Source organism: Colletotrichum gloeosporioides, assembly GCF_011800055.1.
Source record: "Colletotrichum gloeosporioides strain Lc1 chromosome Unknown consensus_85, whole genome shotgun sequence".
Taxonomy (NCBI): Eukaryota; Fungi; Ascomycota; class Sordariomycetes; order Glomerellales; family Glomerellaceae; genus Colletotrichum; species Colletotrichum gloeosporioides.
The window spans coordinates 327,247-346,182 of NW_025544730.1; the positions used below are offsets into that span (position 1 = coordinate 327,247).

Here is an 18,936-nt window from a genome sequence, read left to right on the forward strand (position 1 = left end):
ATCGGAGCTCCCACCACCCAAAGGAGCCTATAGAAATTTCTCTGAATCCAATGACATCTCCACAGTGCCGCTTCCCTTGCGCATTTATTCAAGCGAAGGCTTTCCAACGCTTCTTCGGCCCCCGGCTTGCTCACAGCGCCAACCAACAGAGCAAACACCTACAAATTGCGGTCACATCAGCTCAACCGCCGTCTCCGAGGGGCATGCCTTTGTTTTTAAGCCGTCCGTAACGTCCGATTATTGTCCTTGTCCAGCGCATCCGATTATTCTGCGCCCTGCCCACGAATATCCCGAGCAAAAGCCCGCCGAGAACCGGACCCTGCGATATTATGTCGTCCACCAGATCTCTCTACAGGCTCGCCGCCAGCGCAAGCAGGCAGGCTCGTCCTCTGCAGAAGCAAACCCGATCCATCTTCACCTCGACAGCGCCCTCAAGGACGACACGGTCATTCGCACTCAACAAGCTTCAATTGCCCTCGGCGCGCAGCTTCTCCGTCTCGGCCTTCAAGTCGCATGGCCACATTACCCCTCCCAAGGCGGGCGAAGAGTAAGGATGGACACATACACGTTGTGAGAGCTATTGCTCACAGATACGCAGGCTCTATGTCACTTTCATCGACAAGGACGGCGACGAATACAAGATTGCTGTCAGCGAAGGAGACAACCTCCTTGACATCGCGCAAGATAATGACTTGGAGATGGAGGGTATGTGCTTACGTCTCCCAGTTGCTAGAAAACAAAAGGCTGACTTGATGGATCAGGTGCGTGTGGAGGCTCCTGCGCCTGCTCGACCTGCCATGTTATTGTTGTCGATGAGGAGCATTACGACAAGATGCCCGAGCCCGAGGATGACGAGAACGACATGCTTGACCTCGCATTCGGTCTGACCGAGACGAGTAGGTTAGGATGTCAAGTCACAATGACGAAGGAGCTCGACGGTCTCAGGGTCAAGCTGCCGTCCATGACCCGCAACCTCCAGGCCAGCGACTTCTCATAATAGGACTTTTAGCATGGGGGCGTTCGCTGCATACCACTTCATTTAATCATTCTGTACTATATTATACAATACCGCGCAAAAAAGGAGGGGTCATGGGGAAAATGTAGGGTGTGTTCTTAAGCAAGCACGGCATCACGGTTTCGGGACGGATACATCAAGCTTGGGCTTTTGCTAGACATTTGGCGGGTATCAAGGATGGTTGGGAGGGAATGAAATCACTCCTCTAAGAACATATTTGCAGAAACGAGAAATTAAGCCGTGCCGCAATCGGGCAAACGGCATGACATTTTTGTTGTCTCAAACCCTCCTCTCCAAATCAAGCCTCCTCCAGTGCGCCCTTCTTCAGTCCTCCCCCGCCAGATGCAATCAGGTCCAGGAATCCCTTCTTCGACATGTCGTTGATCTTCTGCTCCCTCCGGTCAACACCGATAACACCATCCTTGCGCGCCTTCTTCTCCGCCTCGACGGCCTTAACCTGTGCCGCTCTCACAGCGTTGAACAGCTTCACCACACCTCTCTGCGCGACCTTGCGCAGCCTCTTCTCGCCCTCCAACATCTCTCCCGTCGAGGTGCCCTCCTCCTCCGCCGCAACCAGCACATCGCGCACGCGGCCCTTCGACTGCGCCTCCTTCTTCTGCGCTCTCAATTGTCTCTTCGCCTTAGCCTCGAGCGCGATATCAACAGCCGCCTTGGAAGACTCGAAGGCCTCGGTACTGCGAGCCAGAACGGGATCCGCGCGTTTCGCGTTCGAGAGTTTGGTGGACAGAATCTTGGAGATAGAGGTCGAGAAGGCGGAAGGGTCGTTGCGCCTGCTCTTCTTGCGCGGTGCGCCCTCCTCGTTGTCGCTCGCTGCTGCTTCGGAATCCGACTCGGACTCGTCGGTTTCGCGAGGGGCGTCCCTGGGTTTTTTGGACTTTGTCGTCTTGGTCGGCTTCTTCAGCTTCTTTGGTGCCGGGCGGTCATCGCCGGAGCTAGCGGAGTCGGAGTCTGAGGGGGCGCCGTCATCGACGGCTGCGTTCATAATATCATCGTCGTCGGAGTCGAGAAGGTTGACTGCGTTGAAGCCCTCCTCCTCGTCGGAACCGACCTCGGGTTGCTTCTTGGCTTGTCTCTTTTGCTTCTTGGACGGCGGCGCGAGGCGACCATCATTTTTCCTTTTCGTTGTTGAGGAACCGGCCATGATTGCGGTGATTTGCTGTCGCAATTGATGTGTGAGAAGTTGGAGGTGGATGAGGATAACGGGTACAATGTACTGGCGGCAGAAAAAGTTCCCAAGTAGCCGTACCCAAAGTCAAAATTTTGGGCGGTCTGAGTGGGGCGGTTGTCTTATCATCGGTGAACAGACCGAGATAAGAGCTGCCTACCGAATGACACCGAAGTAGGGTGGATACTCTCACCGTGAGCCGAATAGGGTCACCTAGGCTCGCAATTGCCCCATCTCGGTGACCGGTGAGCCACACCTCCAGGAATCTCACCGTATCGACGGTCCATCAGTACCCGGGGCAGGCTTCCGCGGGAACACGGTTCGTTCGTGAAGTCAGCCGCAGAAAACATGCACCCCCATCATCTTTCGTCGGATTTGCGGGCGAGTTTCAGATGCCCAGCCAACATCGGGCCATCCATTCCGTCATCCGTCGGGGACCATCCCAAGTGTCGATTCTTACCATTTCGGGTCCTAGAGACCGAGCCGATCGCTAGGCAAGCCCAACCTCCACTTTCCGGCCGCGTGCTTCTAGATCAATTATTTATGGATCAAGCTTTCGCCTGCACCAAGCTACGGCTGCCTGGTCAAAGCCAAGGCGAACACTGAACAGCCTACCCTGTACAGTCGTGAGAGTTCAGATGTCCCCGGAATTGCCGGGTGTTTAGATTGCTGCCAATGGTCGGGGACTTTACAGACTTGCGTTCGTAGGCATAGAGTTTGAGCGAAAGCTTGCGATTTGCATTCTAGGAGCATCTCAATCCCGTTTCTACATTGTAACCCATAAAGCCCGTTGACTACACGATGCTGCTGAGCTGCTGAAGGCGTCCGGGCCGTGGGGACCTCCGTCGAACAACCATGGACCTGAGGCTCGGCCCTCGATGCATCTTGGCTTGTGGCACCCACCAGCTGTAAGATCTTTCAGGGTGTTTCAGCTGTAGCGCGCTGCATCCCGACTAATGCTCCAGCGAAGCCATACGCCCTCTTTCCATACAGCATTGTATGAGGAAAGCCTCTATGCTTCAGCCAATGACAGATAATTGCGAGCCGCTCTCGACGCCGGTATCTGGCCCTACACGACGGCCACCCCAGAAACTTGATGATTACTTGAAGTTTGTTACACTTCTGCTTTTCATCTTTCGTTTCACATCTTCATTCGTCGAATCGAATGGGCTTCACTGATCACCTCCCTAGGTGAATCGTGACGCGCACCCTTGCCTTAGTGAATGGTAGCAGGATAGTTGCCGAAAGGCTGAGACTAATTGGATACTCAGTTGACAGGCTATCGCTTCCACGCTGGGTCATTTTATCCAGGTTTCGAGTCGTACAAAACATAGTAACTTTCAAGATGATGCAGGGCTTTTGTGCTGCGTCTGTGATTTTTCGTATCGAATACGTTAGCCGAGTTCCGTATCAAGGTTTGAGAGTTGTCAACAGCCCTTAGTCGCAGCGCTACAGCGCCCTTATTCGCCGCGACTCCACATGCTCGTGCTCAACCGTAATTCGCAAAGAAAATCCTCATCCGATCTCGTCTCAAATCGGCTGGTCGCCCAAGTATATCTTGCCAGTCGCTGCTTTAAGTGCCCCGTTAGTCGTAGATTAGTCACAGTAACTACCATTGTAACATGGAGGCCGGGTGATGTCAGCGGCGTTTACTTTTATGTGTGTCCTGATATTTGGATGCTGCCAGGGACGCCAGGGGGTTCATTCTGAGGATGGACCGGAATGGTGATCAGGGGAAACCGTACTCCGGTCAACGATGGCAATGTTGTTCCAGATGAAGGGAGTTACTGCACCGATGTTATTGCACAAACACTGTAAAATCTGATTGAATAATACCACTGCAAGAAATCTGTAGATGGCTAGATGCACCTATTCCTCTCTGGGCTTTCGGGTGACTTGTCCATCAGCTGCTCCTCTTCGTTGTAAAGGACGCCTCAACGCCGCCTCATTAGTAACGCCTTTTGCGGCATACACGCCCTACCATCTTCCACCGGCTTCTCGAACGGGCCGTTTCATGACTGATGCGATTCAACTACTGGGAACTAATCTCGTCGGGCACTCCCGAGATAGTTTGGCGTCCTTTGTCTGTCGAAGCGACCGTCGGCTACGAAGCGCCAAATTGTAGTCTCCAGCCCCATAACACAATCACGACATGGGTTTTTATGCGGGCAAATAAAAACCCGACAACGGAAATGTCAATTTTTGAGCTTCATGACTACTGAGAGAGCCTCGTCCCCAGTCGGACTCGAGTAAGAAGCCGTCTTACACTCTAGGTATGTACGCCTAGACAGTAGCAGGCGGTCTTGACGCGAACGTCCCGATTAGGCAAGTCGCCTTACTACACGTGGTAAGCATTCCCGCGGAAGTAATTCTCGCCTGTGAGCCGACCCAGGCCGGTCCCTGTTTCGACCTCTCACAGGGCGTGTTTACGCTACGTGCCGTCAGAATGAGCACTGTTTAACTGGAGAACAAGCACGCGGTCTCCCGTGAGATGGTCTGTGTACATCGGAAGAGCTCCCGTAGCGCAGAAAATAGGTTCTCGGGGTGACATGTACACCAGCCCGAACTCGAGCCCGTGTCGACGGCGAAGGGCACGGCGAGCGGAGGCCGGACGGGATAGCGGAATAGTGGGGGTGAAGGTAAATATTCCGAGGAACACCCCCGTCTTATTGAGTTATCCATCATCTCACTGCCTCTAGAGAAACTCTCTACAGCATCTCGATATCATCGCGAGGCCGTCACCAAAGCCCACATGCTGTCGCGCAAATTCTCGTCGTTTCTCTCGCAACACCAGGATAAACCGATACAGTTTGATTTCGTCTGAAAATACTGGCAGCGGTAAGTGGATGATCTCCTATGCATCTCGTCCGGGTTTAAGCTTATCACAGGGCACCGTCGGGCTCTACGCAGCGCCCTCCAAACCTCCCCCAAACACGCGAATGCCGGGTTCGCCCCGCCACCTCTCACCTGTACGTCTGCGAATCTGAACTCTCTCAGCCCTACCCACCTACACCTTGACATCTTCAGTCGAAACCAATCCCATCTTTCTGTCGGCCTTCATCTGCCTCTGCAGCTGTCTCGCGCGCTTCACACCGAACCCGTGGTTGAAGACCTCGCGGATGTCCTCGAGCGTCATGTTCTTCACCTCGGGGTAGCAGAAATAGATGGAGACCCATCCGATCACGCAGATGGCTGCATAGAACCCGAACGCACCCGAGGGCGTCGTGTTCTCCATTTGCGTCAGGAAGGTGGATGCCACAATGATGTTGGAGCCCCAGCAGGACATTGTAAGCATCATCGTGCCCATGGCACGAACCTCCATCGGGAAGAACTCACTGCTTAGCCACGCCGTGTTGCCGATACCCGACGAGTAGAAGCCGACAAAGAACACCATGCTCACGAGCACAATGACAGCCGGTGGCCCCACCGTGGCTCCTTCTCCGAGGGATAAGTCGTGATTGATCGGAATCCATTTGAAAGCCACCGCCGCAACGATCAGGAATAGCCCCATGAACTGCACCGTGCAGAGCAAAATTCTCCTCCGACCGACCCTGTCAACGAGCAGAAGATTGACAAAAGTGAAGATAAAGTTGGTCCCGGCGATGATGGTTCCGACGGCAACGGGGTTGTCGAATCCCACAAGAGAAAAGATGAGCGGGGAATAATACATAAGGGAGTTGAAGCCGCTTAGTTGGCTGATGGCCATCAAACCACAGGCCGAGATCAAGGCGCGAAGGTTTGCGGGAATCACGTACAGCTGCTTGAGCACCCACCACTGTGACTTGCCGGCGTTCATGTTCTTCGCTTCCTCGACGTGGAATGTGATGTGTCGAACCTTCATCTGGACCTGCTCCTCCGTCCCGTTCGGGAAGATTTTTCGAATGACTTTCTCGGCCTCCTCAGACTTACCGTGATAGATGAGCTGTCTGGGAGACTCTGGGCAGAAAGGCAGTAGACAGGCAAGGATTATGGCTGGAATCGCACCTCCCCCAACCATGTACCGCCACCCGCCCTGTACGTGCGCAAAGCCAGCACCGACGCCATAGCTTACTAGCTGTCCACCCGTGATGCACATGTTGTCGAGACCAATCATGCGGCCCCTGTATTTGGCCGGCGACAACTCTGCAATGTACCTAGTCATGGTTAGTCTACGTTCGTTTTCGCTTCGTTTGTTGCATAGGATGGATTGCAAGGCTTACATGGGGATGATCATAGCTGCAGAGCCAACGCCGAAGCCGACTACAAGGCGGCCTACTGTCATAACTGCCAGGGAGAACGATGCGGCCTGTAGGATGGCCCCGGCGGTGAACAAGAAGCAGCCGACATAGATGGCAATCTTTCGTCCGAAGCGATCCGCTGTAGCCCCAGCAAAGATGGCTCCGATGAAGGCCCCGCCGGAGGTGATCGAGGTGATAAGCTCTTTTTCAGACGAGCTAAGGCTGTGTCCAAGATCTTGACTAATGTACACCAATACAGCAGAGATGATGCCAGTGTCGTAACCAAAGAGCATGCCTCCGATGGCCGCAGTGATAGACACCAGCCACGAGAACTTGCCGGTTTCGGTTTGTTCTATTGAGTCAAGCTCCTCTAGTGGAAGTCGGCCTTCGGAGGAGAGTTTGTCCAGCACAGACTCCTTGTGCTGGACAGATTCCTTGGGGTCTTTGGTGTCCATCTTGGCTTGCAGGATACCGGGGTAGACTAACAACAATCTTCCTTAGAGGAAGTAGAAGGTGGATCGGGTGGACTATGAGACAATGTGGTTCTTAGATCTGGTGATGGCAGGCTTCTGTGGAGCAGATGTCCGTCATAATCTGGGGTAAACCAACATCTTATATCGTTGAAGAAGTCTGATAGTATTGTTGCGCTTAAGGGTGGTCATTCGCACGTCTTCGTCCTTAGCGCGCGTTCGATGAACATCGATAACTCAGCTGAATGGTAACATGGCCGCCGTGCCATCTTTCATCGCTCCTACAAGACATCGTCCGCGGTGATAATGACCCAAATCAGACGAAGCCATCAATCCATTTGATATGAATCCGGGGAAGAGGATTGCGATACGATGTTGCGAGCCAATCACAGGAAACCCAAATGACAAGCGTGCCGGCACTTCTGCAATATCCAGCCCAGCCGAGCCGAGTCAGGCACCTTCACCCCAGATTTCCCCAGACTTTATCTTTGACAACCTACCTAGACAATCACTTGGCGGCCAACAGTTTATAAACCGCGGGATTCTTGGCCAAGTTCAGAGACGCATATGCATCCCCCGGGGTCGATGCATCAGCAAATCGCCACGAGCTTAGAGCGGCGCCGGTGGAGTTTGTCGGTTTAGCGGTGGATGCATGGCGTGCGGGGGAATGTTGCCGTTTTGACAAGGAATAGGCAACTTGTGTGCTAATTCCCTCGCGTTTCCTATTTGACCCCCTTTCAATCCACCGTCTCCCTTGTTTTTTTCTACGAGGCCCCCGAAGGCCCAACACTCGCGCGCCAATTCGCCCTGTTACCCAAGACTTTCCCGCTTGGGCCGGGTTCAGTCAACCGGCCCCTACAACACCTCCAAACAGAGCAATTCCAAAGTTGTCATAAACCAAGAACCGCAGACTTCGCCGGGCGGACACCGCCGCAACACACGTCTCGCCTCCACCACCAAACCAGTTTACCACACACAATCGTCTCTTTGTGTCTCTGCTCCTCCCCCATGAATCCCACGCCGCCGTCCAGTAGCAAATCTCTGCCCACAGGCTCTTATACGTCACTGCCTTAGTACGGTGCATCCGCACGTCGGCGCATCGAAGAGATGCAGGATGCCTCTAGTACCCGGCGGGTCCAGAACATGAGCCGTATCCAGACCCGGACGAATCCGTGTAATGTGAGTCTTTCCTTCTCTGTCTTTTCTTTCCCTTTTCATCGCGCTCTGCAGTTTGTTTTTTTCGTGGCGTATCTCGGCCCTATCTCTGAGACCGAGTGACATCTCTTGCATAATTGCCTGAAAGAGCCAGATGAGGTTCAATACGCCGTTTAATACCTGTTTGCTGACAATTCATTGTGTTGTCAGATCTGCAGACTAAGGTGAGTTGTCTCCGGTGGGATATCAACCGGTGGGATGGATATTGTCCCTGCGCCTCTTCCTCCCTAGCCGCGCATCATCCACGCCCTCAGGCGCCATTCATCCCCACGTTATTCGACATTGGCGTCTTTCGTGCTATTGAAGACCTTGTTATCTGACTTTTTGATTGGTTCCGCGCACTAGACATCTGAAATGTAAGCGAGCCCATGGTGCGATGTGCATTATCTGTCATCTCGCCGTGCCAGTCAACCGGGATCTGAACCGACCTCCCGGGGATGACGACCAAGCCCCCCTCTCCCTCAAACTCGGAGAAAATTCCCCTGATTGTCCAGCGCCGTGTTGACCCAAGCCAGGTGATTCCAATCGTTCGACATGTTCAAATTGCCGCAAGTCTGGCGTTGAATGTACGCGTGGCTATTCTGTCCGGTTCAGGCATACGCTAAACCCCAGGTTCGTAACCAATCGCGTCCTTGACGTGACCAGCATCAAAAGAGCAGCTGAACTAAAACAGAGACTTTCCGCAAAAGTGTCCAACCGGAAAGAGGGTCAGGGGCTGCCCGAAGCGAGTACAGTTTTGCCAACAATCAGACTTGGGTCCGGACTACGAATCGATCATTCAGCTTCGTCGACGAGACAGAAGATGTTGTCAACATTCACGCCTCTAGCGTCCCAAATGGCGAAGGTGACGGCCAGAACAATGTTTATCTCGGGGCGCCACGCCGGGCTGACTCTCCGGATTACCTGGCTTTGCTCTCGGCACCGAACTCACCGGTGCCGGAGCTAAGTTCCCGAAATTCGGGCTTGAGCACCCGAGGCTCGCATGGAGATTTACGCGGCGTAGACAGAAGGCAACGGCCAACTCGACCGAGACGATCGACAAACTCAACGACTTCAGAGGCGGTGAATCGCTCACCTAAGCTACAGACTCACGCTGAAACACCAAGCTCGAACGCAAACACAACCACCTCTTCCATCGTAATCCCATGGGAACGCCTCGATCTCGGAGGCGACATAACCTTGGATTTCCCAAATATCCATGTCGCACTCGAACCGATTGAACCAAATTTCGACGACACTCTTACCCCCCATGACCGAACGTACGTCGAAACGCCTTTATGGCCTCTGCGAGACCGCCAAGAGGCCTTCTTGTACCGATACTTCATCGACAGCCTAGCGCCGCTTTTTGACTTGTGCGACAGCGGGAGACACTTTGCGAGGGTAGTCCCCAAACGTGCGGTGTATTGTCCAACTTTACTCAATGCCATGTTCTCGGCTGCAGCGAAGCGACTGAGTCGTACAATGGGCGTTGATGCCGTTATTGCGGATAGATATCACCAAAGATGCCTTCGGTCATTGATTCCGGCCTTGTCTTCATCGACTGCAGTAGTTGACGACAATTTACTCGCGGCAGTTGTGATCCTTCGGTTCACGGAAGAGGTCGACATCGGTTCCATGACACTCGAGTCTCATTTGATGGGCACGCGGATCCTGCTAGCCGCGCAGGCGAATGCCGCCGACTTCAGTAGTCTTCGACTGTCGGCATTCTGGCTTGCGCTCCGCCAAGAGATTTACATGGCTTTCGTTCACACTCGGCCAGTGCACCCGAACTTCTTTCCGAGCATCCGGAGGATATTGGAACGTAAAGACGCAGACGATACCACGGCTGACTGCTACTACGCAAACAAGGTCATAGGTATATGCGCGGCATGCCTTAGCCATTGCTACGGACAAGAAAACCACCACGGAAAGTCGTACGTCGAATTGAAGCAAGAGCTGGAGGACTGGTGGAGGGAAAAGCCGTGGTACTTTCAACCCATGTGGGCGAACCAGGACGCCGGTTTATTCCTTCCGGAGGAACAGTACATCACCGATGCCACGGTGACCGGTTTGCAACACTATCATCTGTCCCGCATGTTGTTGATTGCACACAATCCCAAGGTTCCGAGGCTCGGAACCGCTTTCCGAGTGATGGAGGAAGAATTGAAGCAAACTGTCCGAGTGATATGCGGGCTTGCAGTGGTAAGTGTATCATTAACTCGAGCTATTCTATGTCAAGAATACTAGCGGCTAACGACGCTTTGAACGCAGGCAAACGAACGAACCGCGCCGGCTCATGTGTAAGTTTCCACCGACCCCACACGGCCCCGAACACAAAGTCCTAATATGTGGCATACAGCAATGGGTGTATAGCTATTGCAATGGCAGGCGACCGCTTCACCGACCGAAAAGAACAAGAAGAGATGTACAGAATCCTCCTAAAAACCGATAGAAGGCTAGGATGGCCTACTCACGCAGCGTGAGTTCCCCTGTTCGGCCCGATTACATTACAACCCCGGAGCCCGCCTTGCTAACTGGCTGCTTTCAGACGAGCCCAACTTAGAGAAGCTTGGGGCTGGGAGGAAGACTCGCCCTCTCCCCCATCCATGCCTATTGCCGGCATGTTGAACGCCAATGCCCGCGCGCGCGATGCGGAGAGCACATAAGCTGAGAGATGGGACGACTGTGGACTGATGTTTTCCTTGTAGATACTATTTATAATCATCGATATTTCAAATTCCATCATCCTAAAGTCAATTTCTATATCTCCTCGTCGCACTATCTGTGCAACTCGTCTAATCCGTGCTGATGCGCTTTGTCGTCTACTCATTCCAATCATGACCCATGCCACAGGTACCGAAATCATTGTTCCGACTTGATCTCTCGGCGCCACACCTTCAATGGCATTGCATTGGGCATGCAGTTCATTGCTTCCCGCCGTTCGGGCTCCCATTCGGGGTATGGCAGGGCAAACTCGTATCTGTGTAACACACTCGCGAGCAGTACAGTCTGTTCGAGGTAGCTGATATTCCGACCAATACAACCACGCGCTCCTGCACTGAAGCTGACGAAGTATGGCTGCAGGTCCTTGCCCTTATCGCCAAGCCATCTTTCCGGGATGTACGACTCAGGCTCTGGGAAGATCTTAGGGTCCCTGTGAACGATATATGCCGATATGGAGACTGTCGTGTCTCCCGGGATGAAGTCTCCAAGAATGTAGGCGCCCTCCGGAGGTGTTCGACGGGGCAAACCGAAGGTGGTCGGCGGCACGATACGAAGGGACTCGTCCAAGCAGGCGCGCAGATACGGCAGATGCTTGATCTTGTCGTAAGGCGCCACGATTTCATCCGAGTCGAGAACCGAGTCGATTTCTTCCTGCAGCTTAGCCATGCATCTCGGGTTCTTCAACAACCAATACATGACGTTGTTCATCGCAATTGCTGTTGTGTCGGACCCTGCGTTCATCATGATAGACACTTCGGCGACGATTTCCCCCCAGTCGAGACCGTTTGGCGTTCCATTCTTATCTTCCATCAGAGCTTGGAAGAAGTCGGACAACTTCTCGCCTGCCTGATACCGCTTCAGGCGCTGAGTAGCTCGATGATAGACAATACCGTCCCAGCCTTTGTTAAGTCCCCACCACTTGCGGAAGGTTGGCGACAGGTAGGACGTGAGTGTTTGGTTGAACTTGTACCACTCTGCGGACCAGACAGTGATGGACTGGGCAAGCGCTGTGGAGTGCAGACAAGCTCGAAAGTTGACATCGTGGATGCTGCCATCCATACGCTCAGCACGAACAAGATCATGCCCTTGATCAAGGAACCCGAGACGCTCGCTCAGGCCAATGTCGGCAATAGCATCGAGAGTGAAGAAGTTGGTCCAGGCACGGTAGTCGAAGGTGAGATCTTCGGACTCTGGACGCATTCCACCCTTCAATGGCTTGGTGCAAGCCTTGTCGGCGCCACGGATGAATCTTTCCGCCTTGTCGGAGACCTTGTACTCCCAACTTTCCAGATTCTTTAGGGCGTACGCGGCCGATAGAACCTTGCGCTTTCGAGCATGTTCGGCCTTGTCGACAACGTCTGCCAAATGGAAGTGGGTTCCGGACAGTGTCTCATAGAATTCTCCTTTGAGACACTTGGATCCATGGCCGTATATATCCTTGATGGCATCGACGGTTCCATATGAGAGGGAGTTGGGTCCTATGCGTAGCACAGGGTGCTTCTTGTGCTTCTCATAGAGAGTCTTCGATCGAAACCCGAGAGCGGCCTCTCGCATGAAGACGAGGTTTGTGAGGCCAGCCAGGGGCTTGAAGGCAGGGTAGCGTCGAAGCCTCTTGGGGTCGCGGAAGTACTCCACGACGGGATATACGATGAGGTAGAGGACGGCAAGCAAAAAGGCCGCCGCGGGCATGAGTACGGAATACATGTTGAATCGCCTTTTGGTCACTTTGGACGAGATTGCCTCCGCATTATGCTTGGAAAAGGAGGTAAAGAAGGCAAAGCACGTTGAGGAGGAAGAGAACAAGACAACTGCAATAGGAGAGGGCGAGCATTGAAATAGATACCCCAGAGCGACCTCGAGACCAGCTGACTTCCCCACAAGGGCATGAACTTACGCGGGGCTACCTCGATGTATCACAGCGCTATCGTTGAGGCGAGGTAGCAATCCGCGGGTTTATCAAGGACATTTACGACATCCCGCACTCTGGGCAGAACTTCTAGCGCCGGCGAAGATGACCAGAAGGACCAAAAGTTGCCTATTTGAAGTAATCACTTGCCTATCCTGTCGACGACTTTCCAATCCTATCATTAAAGTGCCGTTTACTGACGCAGACAGCGGCTTGAGCAGGGTCCAGAAACTAAGGGATGTGGTTTTGCAGTGACAACCCCCACATGCTCCCCGCAATCCCCGCGCTCTTCGACCGATCCTGCATCAGGACTTTCCAATCTCGGATGTCCAGGATAGGAAAGTTGCCTATCCGAGTCAGTTCCCCATCTTTAAGGCCAGCCTCCCTTGGTCTCTGGTCCAAAATAGCAAGTTTTCTGGTCGCTGACGGAGAATATTGGCTTCCGACCTGCCTTTTGAGTGTCAAATAGGCAAGTCGACTCTGCGATAGGAAACTTCGCTAGCGCATGACGCGCCGCGAATTGCCAAACACAGCGTCCCACCCACACGGATAGTTGGCCGTCTACGGGGATGGTTGGGACGACGGCGCCTTGCTAATAAGCCTCATCAACGTCGCTAATGCTTCTCACTTAAGTGGTCAAGTAGGCCAACTTCCCACTTCTCCAGTCATACCTCCATCACATCATGGAACTCCTGCATCCGCCAGTCCCCTCTCCCACCACTCGTAGACATCTCTCGCCAGTGGTGGCTATCGCGACGCTTTCGTTCGCTGAAACCATCAAGATTGGTAACGAGCCGCTCCGCATGCGACGAGGTCAGCCACTGTAGGCAGTACGAGACGCGGGTTATAGCCAGCGGGTTATCGCCAGGTCCAGAGTGCTCCTAATGCACGCTCCCTCTTTCACATTATGTGTCTCCAACAGATGTGAGCAATGTCAAACACGAGAGAGATCTCAAGCTGTAATGTATCTTTTCATCATAACTGGGCTGACTATCATTCTAGCAAACATTACGTAACCATGCTCAATCCGCCGATCGGGAATAGAATAAGTTCTCTCATGTGTGACGTTCCTGTCTGACGACCAGGACTGCCCCTTGAACTTCAACTGCAGCCTCAAACTTTGCCGAGCTACTAGATGGGGTAGATGAACTGTTTGTTCTGGAGGTCTGTCAGGTCCAAAACCGCGATGTCAACCTTTACCCTGACAACCCCTCCGTTCTCATCCACTTGCTCCACGTAGCCTTCGCGCTCATCATCGCTCAAAGAGGCAATATACTCCCTTCTCTCCGCATTCCTTCTCGCCAAGATGAAGCGGATGATCCACAGGATGACTGGTGTACCTACCCAGCTGACCGTGATCATAGATACCCATGCACCATAGAACCTCGGCGCATTGCTGGGGATCCAGATCTGTGGGGACACAAGATTTCCGACGCTGTATCCCAGCATAAACATGACATTGCGCGTCAGCTTCTTGGTGTACCCAGCGGCTGTTGACGTGGTCCAGCCCAAGGCAATGATGTATGTGACGCCATAGGTCGATGCTGCTAAGATAAGACACCCGAGGAGCCCAATCTTCTGCTCCCAGTCGACCGTGGTCATCGCGATACCTCCCGCAACAGCGGGCATACACCATATGGTTCCGTGGAGAGCCAGATTACTTGGCCATCTTCGCAAAGCCAAAGTAGCAACAATACAACAGGCCACGCCAAAAGCACCGCCTGCTGCGGCGACGAGTGTAGAACCAAGAGGTTTGATGCCAATGGAGGTGGTGATGAGGTTCTTCTGCCCGTAGTTGAGGTTATTCGAGTACATCAGCGTGAATGACTGCAGCGCAAAGAGCCAAGACACGGGATCCTTCATCGTCTCGATGAACTGCTCCTTCTTGAAATGCTTCTGCTCAATCGAACTTTGCTGGGCTTTGTGTACGCGGCGAATGACCTGGACCTTTTCTTCGAGGGTGAGGAACCGCGCCTCGGCAGGGTTGCTGGGGTAGTCTATCCACACCCATATGGCGAGTATGAGGGTCAGGCCGCCGGTAACGATATGAAGAAGCTTCCAGGGTAGGACCGGGCCAGTGCTCCATAGCAAGCCGTAGGAGATAAAACCGGTCAGGATGGGCGCTGCTTGACAGGTGATCCACAGCACGGGCTGTAGGAAAGACTGTTCATGCCGGTTGAAGAACATGCCGATAGTGACTTCCATTGCGGGTACAATCACGGCTTCTGCAGCGCCGAGAGCGAGTCTCATCACCACAAGTCCAGCGTATCGAGTTGCGACACAGTGGAGGAAGATGATCACTGCCCAAATGAAGACAGTGATTGCAACGTATTTGCCGAAAGGCAACCGTTGCATCAGATAGTGACCAGGCCATTGGAAAGCCAAGTAACCTATGAAGAGTGAGCATTTGCTACGTAGGATTCGAGCAGGTATCCATACCGACGTAGAACATGGTGTTCAGGTTGTTGTACTGCGCTTGCCTAATACCGGTCTCCTCGAAGAGACCCAAGATGGCAGCATATCCCAGTGTTGACTTGTCGACCTAAAGAAGGAAGACGAAATTAGTATCGACCATGGCTTTCGTATTGCGAATGTAACTTACGAAAAGCATAATATTGATAGCAGAAAGAAGCGTCATGATGCGCCAGTACAACTTCCGACGCAGCTTCTTCTCCGCTTCGGGGGTAAGTGGACCGAAATCATCGCCGTGCTGCTCAAGTAGCCGCAATGTGACGTCGGCGTTCTTCTCGCTGACAGTCTTGCCCTTTGGGGGGCTTTTCACCGAAGGCTGAATCTCCTTTTCGTCGGCCATCGTGTAGGCGCTGTCTGCTAATGGGCTGGGATGTAACGACCAAGGACCATCCAGTCAGAGCGTGTAAAGCAACGAAGCCACATGCAGAATACCTGAGACCAGTCGCTGCAGCCTCATGGCTTTTATTGCACACTCTAACAATCTGCAGTGGAGCCGGTGATGAAGCGCTCGAAAGGCGCAATTGACTCGAGTTTTTGTCACTCCAATGTTGGATCGTTCTTCAGGATTGGCCCCACCAATGCGCGATGTCCCCCCGCTATCACGCAATCTCGTGGGATGATGAACCAAGCTATTTGGGATGTCTTTATGGAAAAGGTTGATACTTCGGCCTTTGAAATGGCTTGAATGCGCCATTAAAGATTATGATGCAATTGAGCCAAGTAACCTCAAATCATAGAGGTATGGGGGATTCAGTAGACTAGATGGTGCTTGTTAGTCAAATGCTTCCTCAGGTCTCAAGATCTCAGGGACGTTCTGAAGAGGTGTGTCCTCGGTATAGAATTATGCTCGAGAAAGAATGGTTATGACTTTTAGAAAAGAAATTGAGCCTGGTCAGCATGCAACCTCGCGACCCCGAACGTTAGCAAGCATTTCATCTCAGCAGTATATTCAAGAATGTTCTGCTCGTACGATAATCTTTTGCTGTAAGGTTTTCAGTTCAGTCTAAGGCCCGAATAGACAAATCCGAACTGAATGGTTGCAAACGCCGATCCTTATTCGTCTATTTGTGTCTGCTATTCGGGAATGTCTTGACTCATGCGCGGCGTTTACCGGCTACTCGGTGATCCACGCCGGGCGAATGGATGCCAAGGCCCTTAAACCGTTAGGTGAAAGGCTGGAAGGAAAATACCATACAGAGCCCTGGACGTCAGAAATGCACTTGCCGAGTCGCGCTCCACAATCGCGGTCCTCGCCTGGGATGGCGTACTATGAGAGCCGAAAATTTGAGTATCAGGGGAAAAACCATTTATTAGTCTTCAACTACGATGACTCTACTGCAACTTTCCATGGCCTTACTAGTGACGAGAAAGAGGAAGAAACCCAGACCTGTATCGACAATGAAACCCCATGAATCCTTGTTACACTCAGTCAAATCCAGATGCAATCATAAAGACCGACTATTAGACCGTCACTCGTCACTATTGTTGGCGATGTCATGGAATGCCTTCCGACTGACAGCGTATGTTGCACCAACGGGGAACCCGCCAGGCACTCTGGGGAAAACTGAGCCATCGACAACTCTAAGTCCCTGAACACCATGGACTCGGAACTTTGAATCGACACAGCTGTCTGAGCTGCTCTTACCCATTCTGCAACTGCCAACGGCATGGTGGCTAAAAGTGTGATCTCGGATGTGCTGCTCAATTGAACGATCTGCCGGTGGGTCGATCACCTCGAACGGCTGATACGGCTCTCCCGTGGCGTTCATGATGGACATGAGATGGTTCAGGCCCTCAGAAAGAGCGGCAACATCGACATCGGAGTCTTCTTGATAAAAGTTGAAGTTGATCTCCGGGGTCTCTCGGGGGTTGGACGATCGAAGTCTGACGGTGCCTGTCGGATTGCCATTTTGCATCTTTGCGGCAACCCAGAAGAAAGATGTCGGCGGCCAAGTAATCTCGCTGAACCCAGGGTAGTGACCATCAAACACGCCACCGGCCCCGCCAAACAATATTAAATCAGAATCTGCGTTCCTGGAGTGGTTGGAGCGATACAGCATGAAGATGGGAGCAGCGGCCTCGCCATATGCGCCATAGCCGGCCCCCCATTGTGCAAGGCAGGGGTCGGTCTCCGGGCTGTCAGGCGTGCATTCTGCGAAGGGGCTGTTCTCCCATGCGATGTTGGACCGAACGTTGATGCCTGCCTCATAGTTGTCCTGGAGAAAACCCCCCTGATGAATTCGTTAGTGTGAAGGGACTTCTTGCGGGGAAGCCAGTGCTTACGACGGCAGGAAGTTCAACGGCAACTGGGATGCCGAATTTCTCCAACTCTTGTCGAGGTCCAATTCCACTGAGCTTGAGGATCTGAGGTGTGTTGAATGCGCCACCTGAGATAATTACTTCTTTCTTGGCCCTAACAGTACGTAACTGGGGCTCGATCGAGGGATCATATCGTTGGTCGGCCTCATAAAGACCTTCGCCAACCATGTACTCCACGCCATAGGCTTTCAAGCCAGCGCCGGACTTCTTCATCAGAATTCGAGTCGCAAGGCTGTGGGTACTCAAGGTCAAAGGGTATAGTGGCTTTCCATCTTCACTCCTCGAAGCTAAAGTCTCGGCGACGTAGTTCCAAGGGCTGCTTCTGCGGCGGTTCTCGTCAACATGTAAGGGTATCTGATATAAGCCAGGGATCTCATAGCGATCGCTGTCAGGGCGGTTTAGATCCCTTTCCATCAACTTGACGACTTGTTCGGAATCAGGTGCTTCTATGCCCTCCGTCTGTGAAATGGCATTTTGAACCACACCAAGGACACCCGGGCGGTCGACTACATATGAAATGTTGTTTCGGTTCGTCTGATTTCCGTTGGCTTAGGGGTCATGGCAAGAGGTTGGGGGCTTCCTACCGAAAGATATCCGCCAAAGCCGTGGCCTGGGGTCCCTTCAGGTACGTAGTTGTTTCTCTCAAGCTCGACAAACATTGACCTCATATTTTCAGGGCCCCAGGATTGATCGCCTGAAACCTCCGCGAAGTGGTTCCAGTCACTGTCGGGAGGGAGAACCACATTCATGGCATTCGCTATAGCTGAGCCCCCAACGGTAGCTCCTCTGGGATAGTATATGCCAAGTCTAAAGCCATGATCAATGTTTATCCTAAGATCGACTCGGTACGTGACTTACGGGGTTGCATCCTCGGGAGCGTCGATGCCATACCAGAGAGTGCCGTTTGAAAGACGGTAGGTGAAGTAGCGATCGCGACGAGCTTGAGTCTCATTCTGGTAGTGAGACACAAAAAACTGCCAAGACATCTCCGGGTGCTCCGAGTTGACATCCGCCCTGTGAATGAAGACCATGAGAACAGAGCTGTGTATACTGAGCAATCTATCACTCACAATCCGGGGATCCGTTGAAGATTGTTGTCACCCATGTTGCCTCCAGCCTCAATGAGGAAGACAGAGTGACCCTCGCGAGCCAGGCTTGCGCTGAAAAGTGTCAGTAACAGAAGAGAAAACGGAAGAGAAGTCTTACGCCAAAGTGCCGCCTCCAGGTCCTGAGCCTACGACGACATAGTCATAGGCTGTATCGTTGAACAGACTTCCAGTAACGCTGCTACTGAAGAGTAGAACGGAGGCAAGAGTGAAAAGCTTCGTCATCGTGTGTAGATGAGGTTTCAATCACAGTTTTTGGATGTAGGGCGGTATCCAATTGTTGAGCTGAACTGGTGAAATACATGTCTTATATATGATTTGCTGCCA

At 52.8% G+C, this 18,936-nt stretch overlaps 7 protein-coding genes across 7 annotated transcripts; 2 read left to right on the forward strand and 5 right to left on the reverse strand.

Moving 5' to 3' along the window:
* Window positions 1–329: 329 nt before the first annotated feature.
* GCG54_00001300 (Adrenodoxin-like) lies at window positions 330–997 on the forward strand (the record flags this gene model as incomplete). Its single annotated transcript, XM_045401418.1, has 3 exons — window positions 330–547; window positions 599–705; window positions 762–997. The coding sequence occupies 3 exons, from the start codon at window positions 330–332 to the stop codon at window positions 995–997; spliced, it is 561 nt and encodes a 186-aa protein (XP_045258420.1).
* Window positions 998–1,313: 316 nt separating this feature from the next.
* On the reverse strand, window positions 1,314–2,177 carry GCG54_00001301 (Ribosomal RNA-processing protein 15; the record flags this gene model as incomplete). Its single annotated transcript, XM_045401419.1, has 1 exon — window positions 1,314–2,177. The coding sequence occupies one exon, from the start codon at window positions 2,175–2,177 to the stop codon at window positions 1,314–1,316; it is 864 nt and encodes a 287-aa protein (XP_045258421.1).
* Window positions 2,178–5,208: 3,031 nt separating this feature from the next.
* On the reverse strand, window positions 5,209–6,873 carry GCG54_00001302 (Myo-inositol transporter 1; the record flags this gene model as incomplete). Its single annotated transcript, XM_045401420.1, has 2 exons — window positions 5,209–6,334; window positions 6,401–6,873. The coding sequence occupies 2 exons, from the start codon at window positions 6,871–6,873 to the stop codon at window positions 5,209–5,211; spliced, it is 1,599 nt and encodes a 532-aa protein (XP_045258422.1).
* A 1,667-nt stretch (window positions 6,874–8,540) lies between these two features.
* Window positions 8,541–10,748, forward strand: GCG54_00001303 (uncharacterized protein; the record flags this gene model as incomplete). Its single annotated transcript, XM_045401421.1, has 5 exons — window positions 8,541–8,669; window positions 8,779–10,284; window positions 10,354–10,382; window positions 10,442–10,561; window positions 10,631–10,748. 5 exons carry the CDS (start codon window positions 8,541–8,543, stop codon window positions 10,746–10,748), a joined length of 1,902 nt encoding a protein of 633 aa, XP_045258423.1.
* A 196-nt stretch (window positions 10,749–10,944) lies between these two features.
* On the reverse strand, window positions 10,945–12,510 carry GCG54_00001304 (Cytochrome P450 67; the record flags this gene model as incomplete). The annotated part of the gene is made up of 1 exon (XM_045401422.1): window positions 10,945–12,510. The coding sequence occupies one exon, from the start codon at window positions 12,508–12,510 to the stop codon at window positions 10,945–10,947; it is 1,566 nt and encodes a 521-aa protein (XP_045258424.1).
* Window positions 12,511–13,843: 1,333 nt separating this feature from the next.
* GCG54_00001305 (putative transporter PB1C11.03) lies at window positions 13,844–15,524 on the reverse strand (the record flags this gene model as incomplete). Its single annotated transcript, XM_045401423.1, has 3 exons — window positions 13,844–15,102; window positions 15,152–15,254; window positions 15,315–15,524. The coding sequence occupies 3 exons, from the start codon at window positions 15,522–15,524 to the stop codon at window positions 13,844–13,846; spliced, it is 1,572 nt and encodes a 523-aa protein (XP_045258425.1).
* Window positions 15,525–16,653: 1,129 nt separating this feature from the next.
* Window positions 16,654–18,834, reverse strand: GCG54_00001306 (Oxygen-dependent choline dehydrogenase; the record flags this gene model as incomplete). Its single annotated transcript, XM_045401424.1, has 6 exons — window positions 16,654–17,415; window positions 17,468–18,037; window positions 18,088–18,289; window positions 18,362–18,544; window positions 18,574–18,663; window positions 18,710–18,834. 6 exons carry the CDS (start codon window positions 18,832–18,834, stop codon window positions 16,654–16,656), a joined length of 1,932 nt encoding a protein of 643 aa, XP_045258426.1.
* Window positions 18,835–18,936: the final 102 nt, after the last annotated feature.